This window comes from Anticarsia gemmatalis, chromosome 30 (genome assembly GCF_050436995.1).
Source record: "Anticarsia gemmatalis isolate Benzon Research Colony breed Stoneville strain chromosome 30, ilAntGemm2 primary, whole genome shotgun sequence".
NCBI classification, from domain to species: Eukaryota; Metazoa; Arthropoda; class Insecta; order Lepidoptera; family Erebidae; genus Anticarsia; species Anticarsia gemmatalis.
Window position 1 is genome coordinate 3401722 of NC_134774.1, and position 13587 is coordinate 3415308.

General features: G+C 36.9%; 1 protein-coding gene across 1 annotated transcript; it reads right to left on the reverse strand.

The window, feature by feature from the left end:
• Positions 1-562: 562 nt before the first annotated feature.
• nvd (cholesterol 7-desaturase nvd) lies at positions 563-13587 on the reverse strand. The gene is made up of 9 exons (XM_076133526.1): positions 13461-13587; positions 6598-6858; positions 5915-6098; positions 5023-5208; positions 4213-4385; positions 3564-3669; positions 2693-2814; positions 1700-1870; positions 563-1314 (listed from the first exon to the last, which is right to left on the reverse strand). Exons 2-9 carry the CDS (start codon positions 6826-6828, stop codon positions 1150-1152), a joined length of 1338 nt encoding a protein of 445 aa, XP_075989641.1. The 5' UTR covers positions 6829-6858; positions 13461-13587; the 3' UTR covers positions 563-1149.

Genomic DNA, 13587 nt, shown 5'->3' on the forward strand with positions numbered 1-13587 from the left:
TTACCTGGGTTATAACACGATACCCTTCGGTGAGACTGGTTGTCAGACTTTCAAGCTTCCGACTATTGGTAATTATTGTCAAAGATCTTTGAAAATGACAGTCGGGTTACTAATTGTTATTTATTTTTTATGCAGTGTATAATAAAGAGATATTTCATTTCATTTCATTAAACCGTACAAGTGTCGACATCTGTTGTTATTAGGTGGAAGCTTTTTTTTATTCGGGAAAGAATACGTAATAAATCTTTTATTTATTGTAATTAATTGAATCTTATACGTCTTTTTTTATTTTATTTGTATAAAAACATGAAAAATAAAATGAAAATAGCGTTCAGCATCAAAAATGGTAATCATTTTAAGATATGTCAATGAGTTTAATTACGATTCCTGATTTAAGTTGTTGAGGGTGAATATAACACATTTCTCTCGTAAAAATAATTAAAAACTATATTTGTTTACACAATTTGGTATAATCATCTAGTCACATGCCTTTTTGTAGAAAAATTGTCGATAATAAACGTTATTATACAAAATAATTGTTTTTTTACTTATATCTATGTTTTAATTTAAAACTACACACAACCTATTTGTACAGTCTTACATATTTCACAACATTCAATTTTGTATTTAGTGACATCTAGTGTCGAGTAATAGTATCTCCTAAGTATAAAAGTTTGTAATATTTTGACACTAGATAATATTAGGTTAGGTCGGGGAAAAAGTCTTTTCGCATCATAGTATGTTCATACATACTATATACTTGTAATAAAATCTTTTCTTTACACAAAAAATCTCGATATTTGGTTACCTCACAAGTTCACTGAAAGAAACCTAATGAACCGTGTACTCATTTGTGATTCTTGAAGCCAAAGAGATTTTATTACAAGTTCATACATACTATAATGCGAAAAGACTTTTTCCCCGACCTGATAAAAACAATGGACAAAGTACAAACAGACCCGAAACAAGACCCGAAACAATTATTTGTGGATCGTACAAATACCTAATTGTTCCGTGTGGGAATCGAACAACCTCCCGACGCTTTGCCTGCGTTAAATTTCACGCCTTCCAAATTGAGAAAAATCCTCTCTAAGTGCTTATAGTTTTTTCTATTGCGGGAGTTGTCTTTAAGAAAAAGTTGTTTCAATTTCACCACTCCAATGTATTTTGCATGGCATCTCGGAAGCTGACAGAGTGATCGCTGTAGAACTGCGAGAACCAGCTCCGGAACGCTCTGATCGTCTTGTCAGCTCGCACGTAGGTCGGGGCTGACACGAAGCGCTTGCTGTTCCAGATTGCTATGTCGCGTTCAAACTGGAAATGAACAGATGATATTATAATGCAACGGGTCTAAGCCCTGTACCTCTTTTGGGGGTACTTTTAGCAGAGGGACATTAATGGGCTAAAAAAGTGGGTATTAACGCGATCAAACCTCATTAAAATCGTTAAAATTAAGATCAGTCAATTATATATCTTTAAAATAAACATTTTTTCAGCTTTTTGTTTTTATGCAAATGTAGATCTGGTGCTGCTAATTTAGTTTCTTAGACTTTGTCGTAAAGAGGCGACTAAAAAAAAACTACGACTTGACATTAAATTTATTCAAACCAATCGAATTTGATTTTCGACTCAATACTGTGGGGAATAAGCCTATATTATATCATACACATATCTATTAGCAAATTAAAGTTACACTCACCATAGCAGCTTCAGAATACACGAGCACAGCGGCTACAGGCGCGTTGTACACTGGCGAGAACACCCTGTGTACCACGCGCTGTAAGTTGGCACCTAGAGGAGTTACTGACTGACTGATGAGCACTGCACCTGCGGGGGAGTGGAGCAGCAGGCGCACGTGCCCGGGACCTATCTGGGAGATAAATGGCGTGGATATGTTAGTTGTAGCACTAGTATAGACCAAAAATATAGAAAACCCCGACACAAGAACTTAATGTCCCTTTAAAAAGTAAATAATTTAGACCGTGAATTGAATGTTAACTACATTATAACGTAGGTAATTTAATAATCATAACTATAAATTAAAAATTTAAGAAACTTCCGTATTTATACAATTTTTTTTTTCATACTTTTTATAGATTGGCTGGTTAGGTTAAGCAGTTCTAATATTCTTACCACCAACTTTCTCATTCTACGAAGTTATTTGAGACCCCGTCCGAGTAAATTTACTCTCATCCCCTCACTTTCACCCCCCTACAACTTTTTAAAGGCTCAACCGATTTTCATCAAACATGTCTAAGAACACTCGCACATAAGTAGCCTTTAATACAAAAAAAACTAAATTGAAATCGCTGCATCCGTTCGGGAGTTATGATGCCACAGACACACACACAGACAGAGAGACACGGCAAACTTATAACACCCCTCTGTTTGTGTCGGGGGTTAAAAATGTGTGTAGAAGTTACATTCTATACCCATAGCTAGTTGCGCTTACCGGTCGGTAAACGATCAGTGGGCTAAGCAAACATGGACTCGGTCATTCCATAGATAGGTGACCGCATAGTGGTATTTAAACTGGGCGTCTTCGTGCTTCATAGAGCACGTAAAAAGTCGGTCCCGGTTGTTGTTTACTAAGATAACAGTCGTTAAGCCACGTCAAAGGCCTTCGGGAATAACTTTGACACTAGGTTGACCACTAACCATACGATACTAATATAAATGAAAATAACCTTACCTGTGTGATATGTACGTCTATATGAAATAGATTGTACTTCAGTATCTTGTAGTCGTGTGTTAAATATATGTGTGCGCAGTGGTCCTCGCCGCGCGTCCAGTTAGCAGACCACATGTGACGACCTGAGGAGATACAAAATGATACAATAGACATTTTCTTATGTAAATACACTCAATTCGTAAGTAGGTGGTAAGGAGCTCGTGGCTTAGTTAACAACAGCCGCGCGGATCGATCTCTGAGGTTAAGCTACGCTTGTTGAGGTCGATCTGTGGATGGGTGACCATCGTATTCATATCGAGTTCCTTCGTGTTTCGGAAGCCACGAAGCCACGAAGCCACGAAGCCAATTTAAGCCACGTTAAATTGTGAGTCCAGGCTGTCATTTTCAGATCTTTGACAGTCGTTAACAGTAGTCAGAAGCTTGATTTTGTTCAGCCATTGCACTTCAAATGAAGTGCCATGGCTGAACAAAAGCAGTGAGTGTTTAAAAAAGCTGTCAGAAAAGGTCTATCTGACCTCCACAACACAGTTACCTGGGTTATAACACGATACGCCTCGGTAAGACTGGTTGTCAGACTTTTTCCCCGACCTGATATCATACATTTGTATGATATCAGGTCGGGGAAAAAGTCTTTTCGCATTACAGTATGTATGATCTTGTAATAAAATATTTTCTCTACACAAAAAAGCTCGATATTAGGGTACCTCACGAGCTCACTGAAAGAAACCTAATGAACCGTGTACTCATTTGTGATTCTTGAAGCCAAAGAGATTTTATTACAAGTTCATACATACTATAATGTGAAAAGACTTTTTCCCCGACCTAATATTTTATGTGATGTCTTGTCTTACGAACAAAATAAATCACTTACCTATAAGATCATATAAGAACGGGAACTTTTCTCCGAGGCTGGTCAACAGTGATGGAGAATGTACCGCATTCAAATGTGCTACGTCTGCGCCGTTTTCAGGAATTTCCTGTAAAACACATACTTTAGTAATAAATAAAATAGTCTCTCCTATATCTGTCCGTCCGTCTGTCTGTCCGTCTGATATCAGGGTCTGTACGTCTGTATCTAATAAAACGTGATAGCTAGAAAGCTGAAATTTTCAGAAATTATGTATTTCCGTTGCTTTTACAAATAAATACCATTTAAAAAAAATGTATTAATGGAGGTCGCCATACAATAAATGTGATTTTTTCGTATTTTTTTGGTACGGGATCCTTCATGCGCGAATTCAATTCGCACTACTTCTTTATTTGGACGACCATCACAATTTCGTCAAATCAACATACCTATTTACTTATTATAAAACCAGTAAATACAAAATTTTTTAAAGAAATGTCTTTAAGAGGGTCCCCAATAAAGATATTTTTTTTTCGTATTTCTTTGGTACGCATTCAACCTTTTGTGCGCCTCGAACTTGTTTTTTTCTTACACAACCTTCAGAATTCCTTCAAAATTTATTTAAGCTTATTTTAAAAGTACTTTTTGATAAATTTCTAGTTAATATTGTCACCTGTATATGCGCGCTGACAGTATACTCGTTGCGTCCCCTATAGCCGAAGGTGTTAAGTTCGGGCGCGTCAGAGATGTCCCACAGTGGCTCACGTTGTTCAGCGTCGTGCCAGATCCACACCGCGCCGTCTACTTCCACCGTACGCCAGTGCTTTATTGAGACGCCTTTGGGAGCTGAAATAGAATCATTTATTTGTTTAATATAGGAAAAATTAGAGGTGTGTTACACTGTGTTTTGTCTCCAGGACACTTTAAACCAATGTGCTAACTTTCTGCCTATATTCTTATTGTCACATGTTAGTAGGTGCTCCCAACATGCGTTATGTTCAGAGACTCATAAAATAATCCTAGCTATTTTCGTTTTCCGTACATATTTATTGACGTTTGGTCTATATCGCTGATTGTTGACACTCCTCGCACGGTCAATAATAATATTGTATCAACGACATTGTAAATCTTTTGGCGATTGAAAAGAGTGTGAGAGTTTCTTGCTAGCTCTTCTCATAAGGCTCTACCCCCTTTCCGAGCTAGTGGTAGATTCAGTAATTGTAACAACATCATAAGTGTCAATATCAAATAAAAAAAATAAAAAAATGTATTTATTCATTTAGGTCATTTCACTCAACGAATAATAAAAGCTCAAGTATTTTTGTCGAGGGGGAAAGGGGCTGGGGTATTTTCAATTTCGGTTGAAAAGTTATGAATAGTAGCACGGATTTGTATCGCGCCGTTTCGTGTTGGTACATGGCAATAAGTTGGTGCAGCGGCTTAAAAGTCATCGAACTTTTTATATTAGTATAGTGTAACTTACCATGCTCGCTCCCCGGCACACTAACACACGCCCCATCAGCCCCAAACCTCCACTTATGGAAGGGGCACTCGATACAGTCCCCGCTCACAGCGCCCCCTACACCCAGGTTAGCGCCCAGGTGGGGACAGTATGCGTCCACCACGCGCGCTATGCCGTCCTCGCCGCGGTACACGCAGAGATTCTGACCTGGAATTTAAGGCAATTAACTCATTAAAATACGAATCGCGGTTAATTTAAAAGTCTGAGTCAGCCTGGGACCACGGCGAGTGCAACCTGCGCCGAAACGTTAGGCATTTTAAGGTAAAATGCGTGTTCGCGTTAATTCCCGTATTCTATTATACGGTTAATTTAAATTATTGGGAAAATGCCGTGATTTTATATGTATATCGCCAATGAATAGTCAGTGCATAATAACTGACACATTACGATTTTTGTTTTAATAAATTATGCGTTATAATAACATATGTAGATTTTTGGTCCATTTCCCCCTATTTCTGAGGTACATCTATCTATTCAATAGTGGCTAAACTCATCAAAAAACACTATTGTAATTAATATTAAATTTTGTTTAATAAATATTATGTAAAATTTCCCGTTTGCAGTTATTATTTATTTTCCAAATAAGTAATACAGTCTTATTAGCTTTGGTAGCTCTTAATTATGTATTGAAAATTTGTGAGTTAAGTTATCATAAATGATGATAACTGTGAACGTATTTATTTGGAAAAAAAAATATAACAAATTAAAAAAACTATAGTGATATTCAAAGCGTGGACTCTATTTTGTTTTTTTTACCCTATAATATTACTTTAATAACTTTACAACAGATGGCGTTCAAAGCAAAATTTCAATTCAATACTTCCGCTACTCATCACTAGATGTCGTTACTCACCTAGCGCATCAACAGCCTGCACTCCTCCGACCTTCAGCTCTCTACTCTCAGCCACGGCGAACCATCCATTAGGATACGGCGGAGGTACTTTATTACCAAGTCTTCTGGCTGTTTGAGCTCGTGTTATAAGTCTATCTCGGTCTGGCCCGCGAGGTATGTGCTTGAAACCTACTTCGGTTAGTTCCTGTGGAGTTAGTTCGGGTTAGACACGGGTAGATGGCGTTAGTAGTATTTAAGGAGAAAACAAGATTAATTGTGTATGGTATTTTTTCCTTAGAATAAATTATTTTGTTTAGTTTTATAGTTTAGAATTAATAATATTATCTGATTTGATTTTGACTCGAAGAAATAGCTTCACTTGCCTATTGAAACACCAAACTCTATGCTCTGGGCAGTTATAGAATATACCTAATCTTGAAGGAAAAGCACCGCCAATTTTTTGGTTTAACATGAGACTCGAACACGCAAAAGCCATCAATTAAAAATGTATATTGAAAGCAAAATTGAATGCTAAATTATAATAAAGCGAGCGAAATTTCAAACACAAGGCGTTTTCGTTCGTAAAAAAAATTCTTAGATTCTTTCTAGACGCGAAAATTGGCGTATATATCTTAAAGAGTACAGGCCGTGGCTACATGTACAGTTGGATTAAATTGTTCAAACGGTGTTAAAATTATACTTACTCTTTTCAACAACACAGGACTCCAATAACTTTTATATAAAACATAAACTAAAAAACTAAATATCACAGCCGAAATAATCCACACACTATTATCATAGACACATTCGAATATAATTTTAAAAATACTACACAAAACATTGGCATAGACAACTAAATCTATCCTAGAGTTCTTTACACTATGGTTGTGACATTCGTATTTTGAGTCGGCATAGATTTCACATTGCGACGCCATTTTTAATTCCTTTTCAAAATTGTGTTACATCTGAAAAATAGAAAAAAAAAAATTTTATGATCATCTATATTAATATTATAAAGCTGAAGAGTTTGTTTGTTTGTTTGTTTGAACGCGCTAATTTCAGGAACTACAGATCCGATTTCAAAAAAGTCCGAATTGAAAAAATATTTCAGTGTTAGATGGGCTATCTAACACTGAAATATTCATCGAGAAAGGCTATATCATCACGCTACGACCAATAGGAGAGTACCAGTAAAAAATGTAACAAAAACGGGGAAAATTATAACCCATTCTCTCTTATGTGACGCAAGCGAAGTTGCGCGGGTCAGCTAGTACTAATATAAATAACCCATTACTGTCCGACTGCTGGGCAAGGGTCTTCTTCATGAGGGAGGGGTTAAGCCTTGAGTCCGCCACGCTGGCTAATTGTGGATCGGGGACTTTGCATACTTTCAAGAACTGTTCTAAAGAACTCTCAAGTATGCAAGGTTTCATCACGATGTCTTCCTTCACCGTTATAACAAGTGATCATTATTTATACACACAACACTTACCCCCGGTTTCGGAGGTACATTTAGCGGTAGTTTATCTATTCAATAGCGTTAAACTCATACAAAAAAACGCTATTGAATAGATAAACTACCGCTAAATGTACCTCAGAAACCGGGGGTTAGACAAGTCATTGGTGTTTGAACCGAGGATTCACTTGCGTGGGAAAACTCGGCGGTCAGTTTTTTATTCTTTTAGGTCAAATAATTGACAGTGTCAAAGTTTAGACCGGTAGTAACGTCCTAGATAGCAGATATAACAGGAAATCAAAGACAATTCTTACGTCAGAAACATTTTTTTTTAATCCAGTGTAAACTATATAGTATATAGGATGTTGTTTTTTTCTTTAAATATTTATTTATACATACATATGAAATATCACGCCTTTTTTCTGTAGGGGTAAGCAGAGACCAAAGAACGTCACTTGGTACGATCCTTACAAACTTTCCTTGCTTCATTCACATACATACATGTTGTCATACAGGACCTTTTTGCAAAAATGCTACGATTTTGATGCAACCTTGTACGTCTGAGCGTTCTTTAGAGCAGTTCTTGAAGGTATTCAAAGTCCCCACTTGGTCAGCGTGGTGGACTCAAGGCCTAACCCCTACCTCATTACGAGAAGAGACCCTTGCCCAGCAGTGGGACAGTAATAGGTTAAATTTATTTATATAATATACATTTCCTTTAAATATCTCCGTAGGTAAAATTCAATTAGTTAAATTTACCTTTTAGATTAATTTAACCACAACAGCAAAATTTTTAAGTTCATTTTTCCGAATACGTTACGTAACAAGGACGGAAAACTATTGAATTATATAAAAAACATTATTACATTAAAATGAAGTATTAATATAAACGGGAAAGTATGTACCTCTATATAAGTACTCTCTTATGTGAATTACTGAACAAATTTTGATAAAATTACTTTAATTCATTTACCAAGAGCCTCTTCTGTCGATGGGTAACCATATTATATCCTAGCTTTTAACCACGACTTCCTATAGTGAAACTTTCATCCCCTATTTTATCCCCTTTGGGGTACAATTCATCAAAACCCTTTCTTAGCGGATGCCTACGTCATAACATCTACCTGCATGCCAAATTTCAGTCCGATCCGTCCAGTGGTTTGGACTGCGCGTTGATAGATCACTATGTCAGTCAGTCACCTTTGAGTTATATACCTATACTAGCGGACCCGAAAGACGTTGTCCTGTCTAATAAATTAAAAATTAATTGAAAAAACATTGTCCAGCGGACAAAATTGTGAGTCTAAACCATTCTCAGATCCCCTTGAACACACACAAAAAAATTCATCAAAATCGGTCCTGTCGTTTAAGAGAAGTTCAGTGACATACACACTTACAGAAGAATTATATATATATAAAGATTTAGATATCGAGTTCCTCTGTATTTCGAAAAGCATATTAAATTATTGTGGGTCCCGACTGTCATTTTCATAGATTTTAGACAGTTGTTAACAGAATAACAATTTAAACCATGCTGTATCTATGCAATGTGGAATATTGCTTACTCGCTATTTCCTATGTAAGTGCGTGTAGGAGTCAAATATCAAGTAATATAATTTATTTCTCGATTATTTGTCGATTTGATTGTAGTTTTATGTTGTTACTACCCGCGAGGTTTCATTTCCGTATAAATTATATATATCGGTGATAAATCACACACGGCCATTAGATTACAAACTAAGCAGAGCTTGTAGTGAAACCAGGCAACTGATAAACATACTTATATACTCCTAAATACATAATTATATAAACAAATTAACAACTAGACTCAGAACAGATACTCGTGCTCATCACACAAATATTTGTCCTGGGTGGGTTACGAACCCGCCACACGCGGCGCTATTTTATTATGGCGGCGAGGTAGCCACTGCGCCAAACGTGCTGTTTAATTTGAACAGAAAAATAATGATTCTAGGGATGGATTTAAAAAAAATAAGGTTGCCTATTTTCAAACTACATATATTTGTATTAAACTAGCTTTCCGCCCACGGCTTTACTCGTGTAGAATTTCACGGCCTTCAAGGTGCAATTTCCAAAAATCATCTCTTAGTGCTCCTCTACACTTTCTAAGGAATGTTCATAGCAAATGTCAAGTTTGTACGCTCAGTAGTTTCGACTGTGCGTTGTCCATCAGTCAGTAACGGAAGAGTTTTATATATCGTGGTATATAACCCAGGTAACTGTGTTGTGGAGGTAAGACAGTCGCTCCATGTAATATACTGGTATTCAGCTGCACCCGGTGAGACTGGAAGCCGACTCCAACATAGTTGGAAGAAAGGCTAGACTGATTGAGTATTAAATAGAATTTATAAATGCGAATCCGGCCTTAGTCTTTTAAAAGGCCTATTTCTCTAGACAAGTGTAATTCAATCTTAAAGCACAGTAATCATTTTTTAGTTAAATACGCGTGCAAGTGTCAAATGTCAAAATTTCCCGCCTATTCTGACATTAGTGACGTATCGACCTTGACATATTGCTGGCATAGACAATATAGTTGTAGGTCATGATGTTGCCTATTAATTATGGATTTGTCAGCTGGCTTTATTTTATAGTAAAACAATTTAATAATGTCCTCCTGGCCGATATTGGGCTAGTTTTACCAAAACAGCCAACTGTGCAGGACTTTGTTTTTGTCCAAGTGTGTGTACAATACACAGATACACTCTCTATTACATCACTCACATAGTGCGGTGAGACGATAGACCAGTGAGAGGTCAGGCGCAGGACCGACGGCGACACGTGCTCTCCCAGTTACGGAGATATACGACCTCAACTTCCTAACTTCGGGATATCTATGAGAAATTCTTACCAGTAAACTCAGAAAAGACTCTTTGGCCCGACCCGGGATGCATATCGAGACTTTTTGAGATAGATGAGTGATCCTACTAATATTATAAATGCGAAAGTTTGTGAGTATGTATAGATGTTTGTTACTCTTTCACGCAAATACTACTGAACTGATTACGATGAAATTTGGTATGTAAGTAGCTGAAGACCCAGAATAACACATAGGCTTTTTATCCCGGAGTTCTCGAGGGATCGAGATTTACACGGGAAAGGTTTCCACGCGGACGAAGTCGCGGGCGGCCTTTAGTATTTAGTAGTAATTTTCCTTTCGTTTTTTCTTTTGAAAGACCACTCCCGCACTATGAATTGCTCTTGTGTCGCGGGGACTTTAACAAACATACAAACAACGGACACAAAGTACAACCAGACCCTAAACAATAATTTGTGGATTGCACAAATAATTGTTCCGTGTGGGGATCGAACCCACGACCTCCCGACACAATGGTGGCGGCGTGGTCACCTAAACCACTGCGCTATGGAGGTAGTCATTATTAGTGCGATATGTTATTTTACTAAAAGTACTATTTGTTATCTATAATAGTATAGTAATAAAATGAGTTAGTATGATTAGCACATAATGTTCTAAGTATACAATTTATTCTACATTGATAACATATAATACAACACGATAATGAACTAATATTGATTTTAAATTATTAACTAACTTTTAAAATAAGTAGGTTCTCAATTGACAGACTCCGTGGCGCAGTGGTTTAGGTCGCCTACGATTGCGTCGAGAGGTTGTGGGTTCGATTCCCACACGGAACAGTTATTTTTGCGATCCACTAATAATTGTTTCGGGTCTGGTTGTGCTTTGTGTCCGTTGTTTGTATGTAAGTCCCCGCGACACGAGAGAAATTCTTAGAGTGAGAGTTGTCTTTTTGAAAGAAAGGGAAATTCGTCATGTTTATGATTTTTAACTTTTAATAGTGCAGTGATAGCCGAGTGGTATAAGTTGGCACCTCCCACGCAAGTGGTCGACGGTTTGAACCCGAGGCAACACACCAATGACTTGTCCAAGTGATGTGTGTATAAATAATGATCACTCGTTATAACGGTGAAGGAAAACATCGTGATGCAACCTTGCATGTCTGAGAGTTCTTTAGAATAGTTCTTGAAGGTATACAAAGTCCGCAACCCGCACTTGGCCAGCGTGGACTCAAGGCCTAACCCCTCCCTCATTACGGGAAGAGACCCGTGCCCAGCAGTGAGACATTAATGAGTTAAATTAATTATTAATTATAATTGTTAGTTTAGTCTTTCTTCCAACTATGTCAGAGTCTTCCAGTCTCACCGGATGCAGCTAAATACCAGTATTTTACATGGAGCGACTGTCTATCTGACCTCCACAACACAGTTACCTGGGTTATAACACGATACCCCTCGGTAAGACTGGTTGTCAGACTTTCAATTGTATTAGTACTACGATAGGATTACTCATAATATTAATCGCATAGAAATAAAGTTACTTTACTTCGAGCCCTCTTAAGAATTGATTAGTTAAAAGATAAGGAATACTAATAAGACGGTCCTTTGATGACGTGCCGCTTTTAACTGTCCTAATAATATTACTAGCTGACCCGCGCAACTTCGCTTGCGTCACATAAGAGAGAATGGGTCGAAATATTCCCCGTTTTTGTAACATTTTTTATATAACCTTCCTCGATGAATGGGCTATCTAACACTGAAAGAATTTTTCAAATCGTGAATTTTCAAATGTGACGCAAGCGAAGTTACGCGGCTCAGCTATCTATACTAATATTAGATATAAAGCTGAAGAGTTTGTTTGTTTGAACGCGCTAATCTCAGAAAATACTGGTCCGATTTGAAAAACTCTTTCAGTGTTAGATAGCCCATTTATCGAGGATGACTATAGGCTATATATCATCACGCTACGACCAATAGGAGCAGTGTACCAGTGAAAAATGTTACAAAAACTGGCAAAATAATGATCCATTCTCTCTTATAAATGTGACGCAAGCGAAGTTTCGCGGGTCAGCTAGTAAAAACTAAGGGACTATAGTGTATTTCACTTCTGTGGCGCAGTCGGTAGTATGTCCAAGTTCTGTAGCGCTACCATGAGTTGGCGTAGTTAAAAACTAGAGTAGTTAACGTGAGAACGCAACTACAACAGTGGGCTCAAATAGGGAAAGAATGAACGGCAAAGCCAATCTACATTCACTGTTGTTTAATATAACTACACGTTATTAAATATGGCGACCCATGGTAGCAATTATGGTACCTTAACTATCCGCTAGAGGCGCTGTTCGAGTTTTACGAGAACTACAGTGTCTCCGGGAGACTATAGTTGCCAACTCATGGTAGCGCTACTGATCATGAAGTCTCGTGTTCGATTCGATCTAAGTTCTATTCACGGACTATTTGCGGACGTAGTCGCGGTCTATTATAAGCATTCAAACTTTCGCATTTTATAATATAAGTTTTCCATAACAATGTTACAATAAGAAAAAAAAATCATTGTACTTAAATTTAAAATAGACATTTTGCATAACAATGTAATGATAACCAAATATATTGATATTAATCATATTTTTTATCCTTAATACTAGGATAATATTTTTTCCTTTGGATAAAAACATTTTATCCGAATTTTATCCAATAGAGGTAATATTATTTATCATGCTATTTAAACTATCTATACTTAATTAAATAAATAAATTTAACCCATTAATGTCCCACTGTTGGGCAAGGGTCTCATATAGGAATGAGAGCGAAATAAGACCCTTATTTCACTGCGCTGTCAAAGGGCGCTTTGCATCCCTTCAAGAACTGTGTTAAACAACTATCAGACATGTCATTCATCACGATGTTTTCCTTCACCGTTATAACAAGTGATCATTATAAACATAGGTAACCTACTTTTAATTACTCGCGCAAAAATGTCAAATTGCATAATTTGACAATCGTAGGCTGATATTTGACCTAAATAAACTAAAGATACCGTTTTTATTTGCAAATTCGTATTATATAAAGATTTTTCCGATTTTTAAGAAACCAGAAAAAATATGGCGTCGTATTTTTTTCAATTATGATTTTTTTGGTATTCACAAAATTATGTCAGAAGTTTGACCTAATTATTACCAAAAACTTATATTCTATAATTAATTTGAATCAATACATCAAAATAATACGATTCAATCCAAATAATAATTGGAAAATGAAAATACAAATATAAAATCTCACCTGTCAAAAATGTTCGTAATTTCGCGCCAAACCACAGATAATGTAACTACAAATAATGCAATCACAGGAGCGTGCGCATACAGCCAAGGCTCGCGCGGGACTGATTGTCCTTCATGCAATGGCCTAT

What these genes read in the sequence shown, in the direction of transcription:
- nvd (XM_076133526.1), bottom strand. Translation starts at nt 6,828, where the DNA reads ATGGCGTCGCAATGTGAAATCTATGCCGACTCAAAATACGAATGTCAC. An exon ending in TGTGCCGGGGAGCGAGCATG is followed by an intron (nt 4,386 to 5,022) that starts GTAAGTTACACT and finishes ATTCTATTTCAG; the next exon opens with CTCCCAAAGGCGTCTCAATA. An exon ending in GTTCTTATATGATCTTATAG is followed by an intron (nt 2,815 to 3,563) that starts GTAAGTGATTTA and finishes GTATCTCCTCAG; the next exon opens with GTCGTCACATGTGGTCTGCT.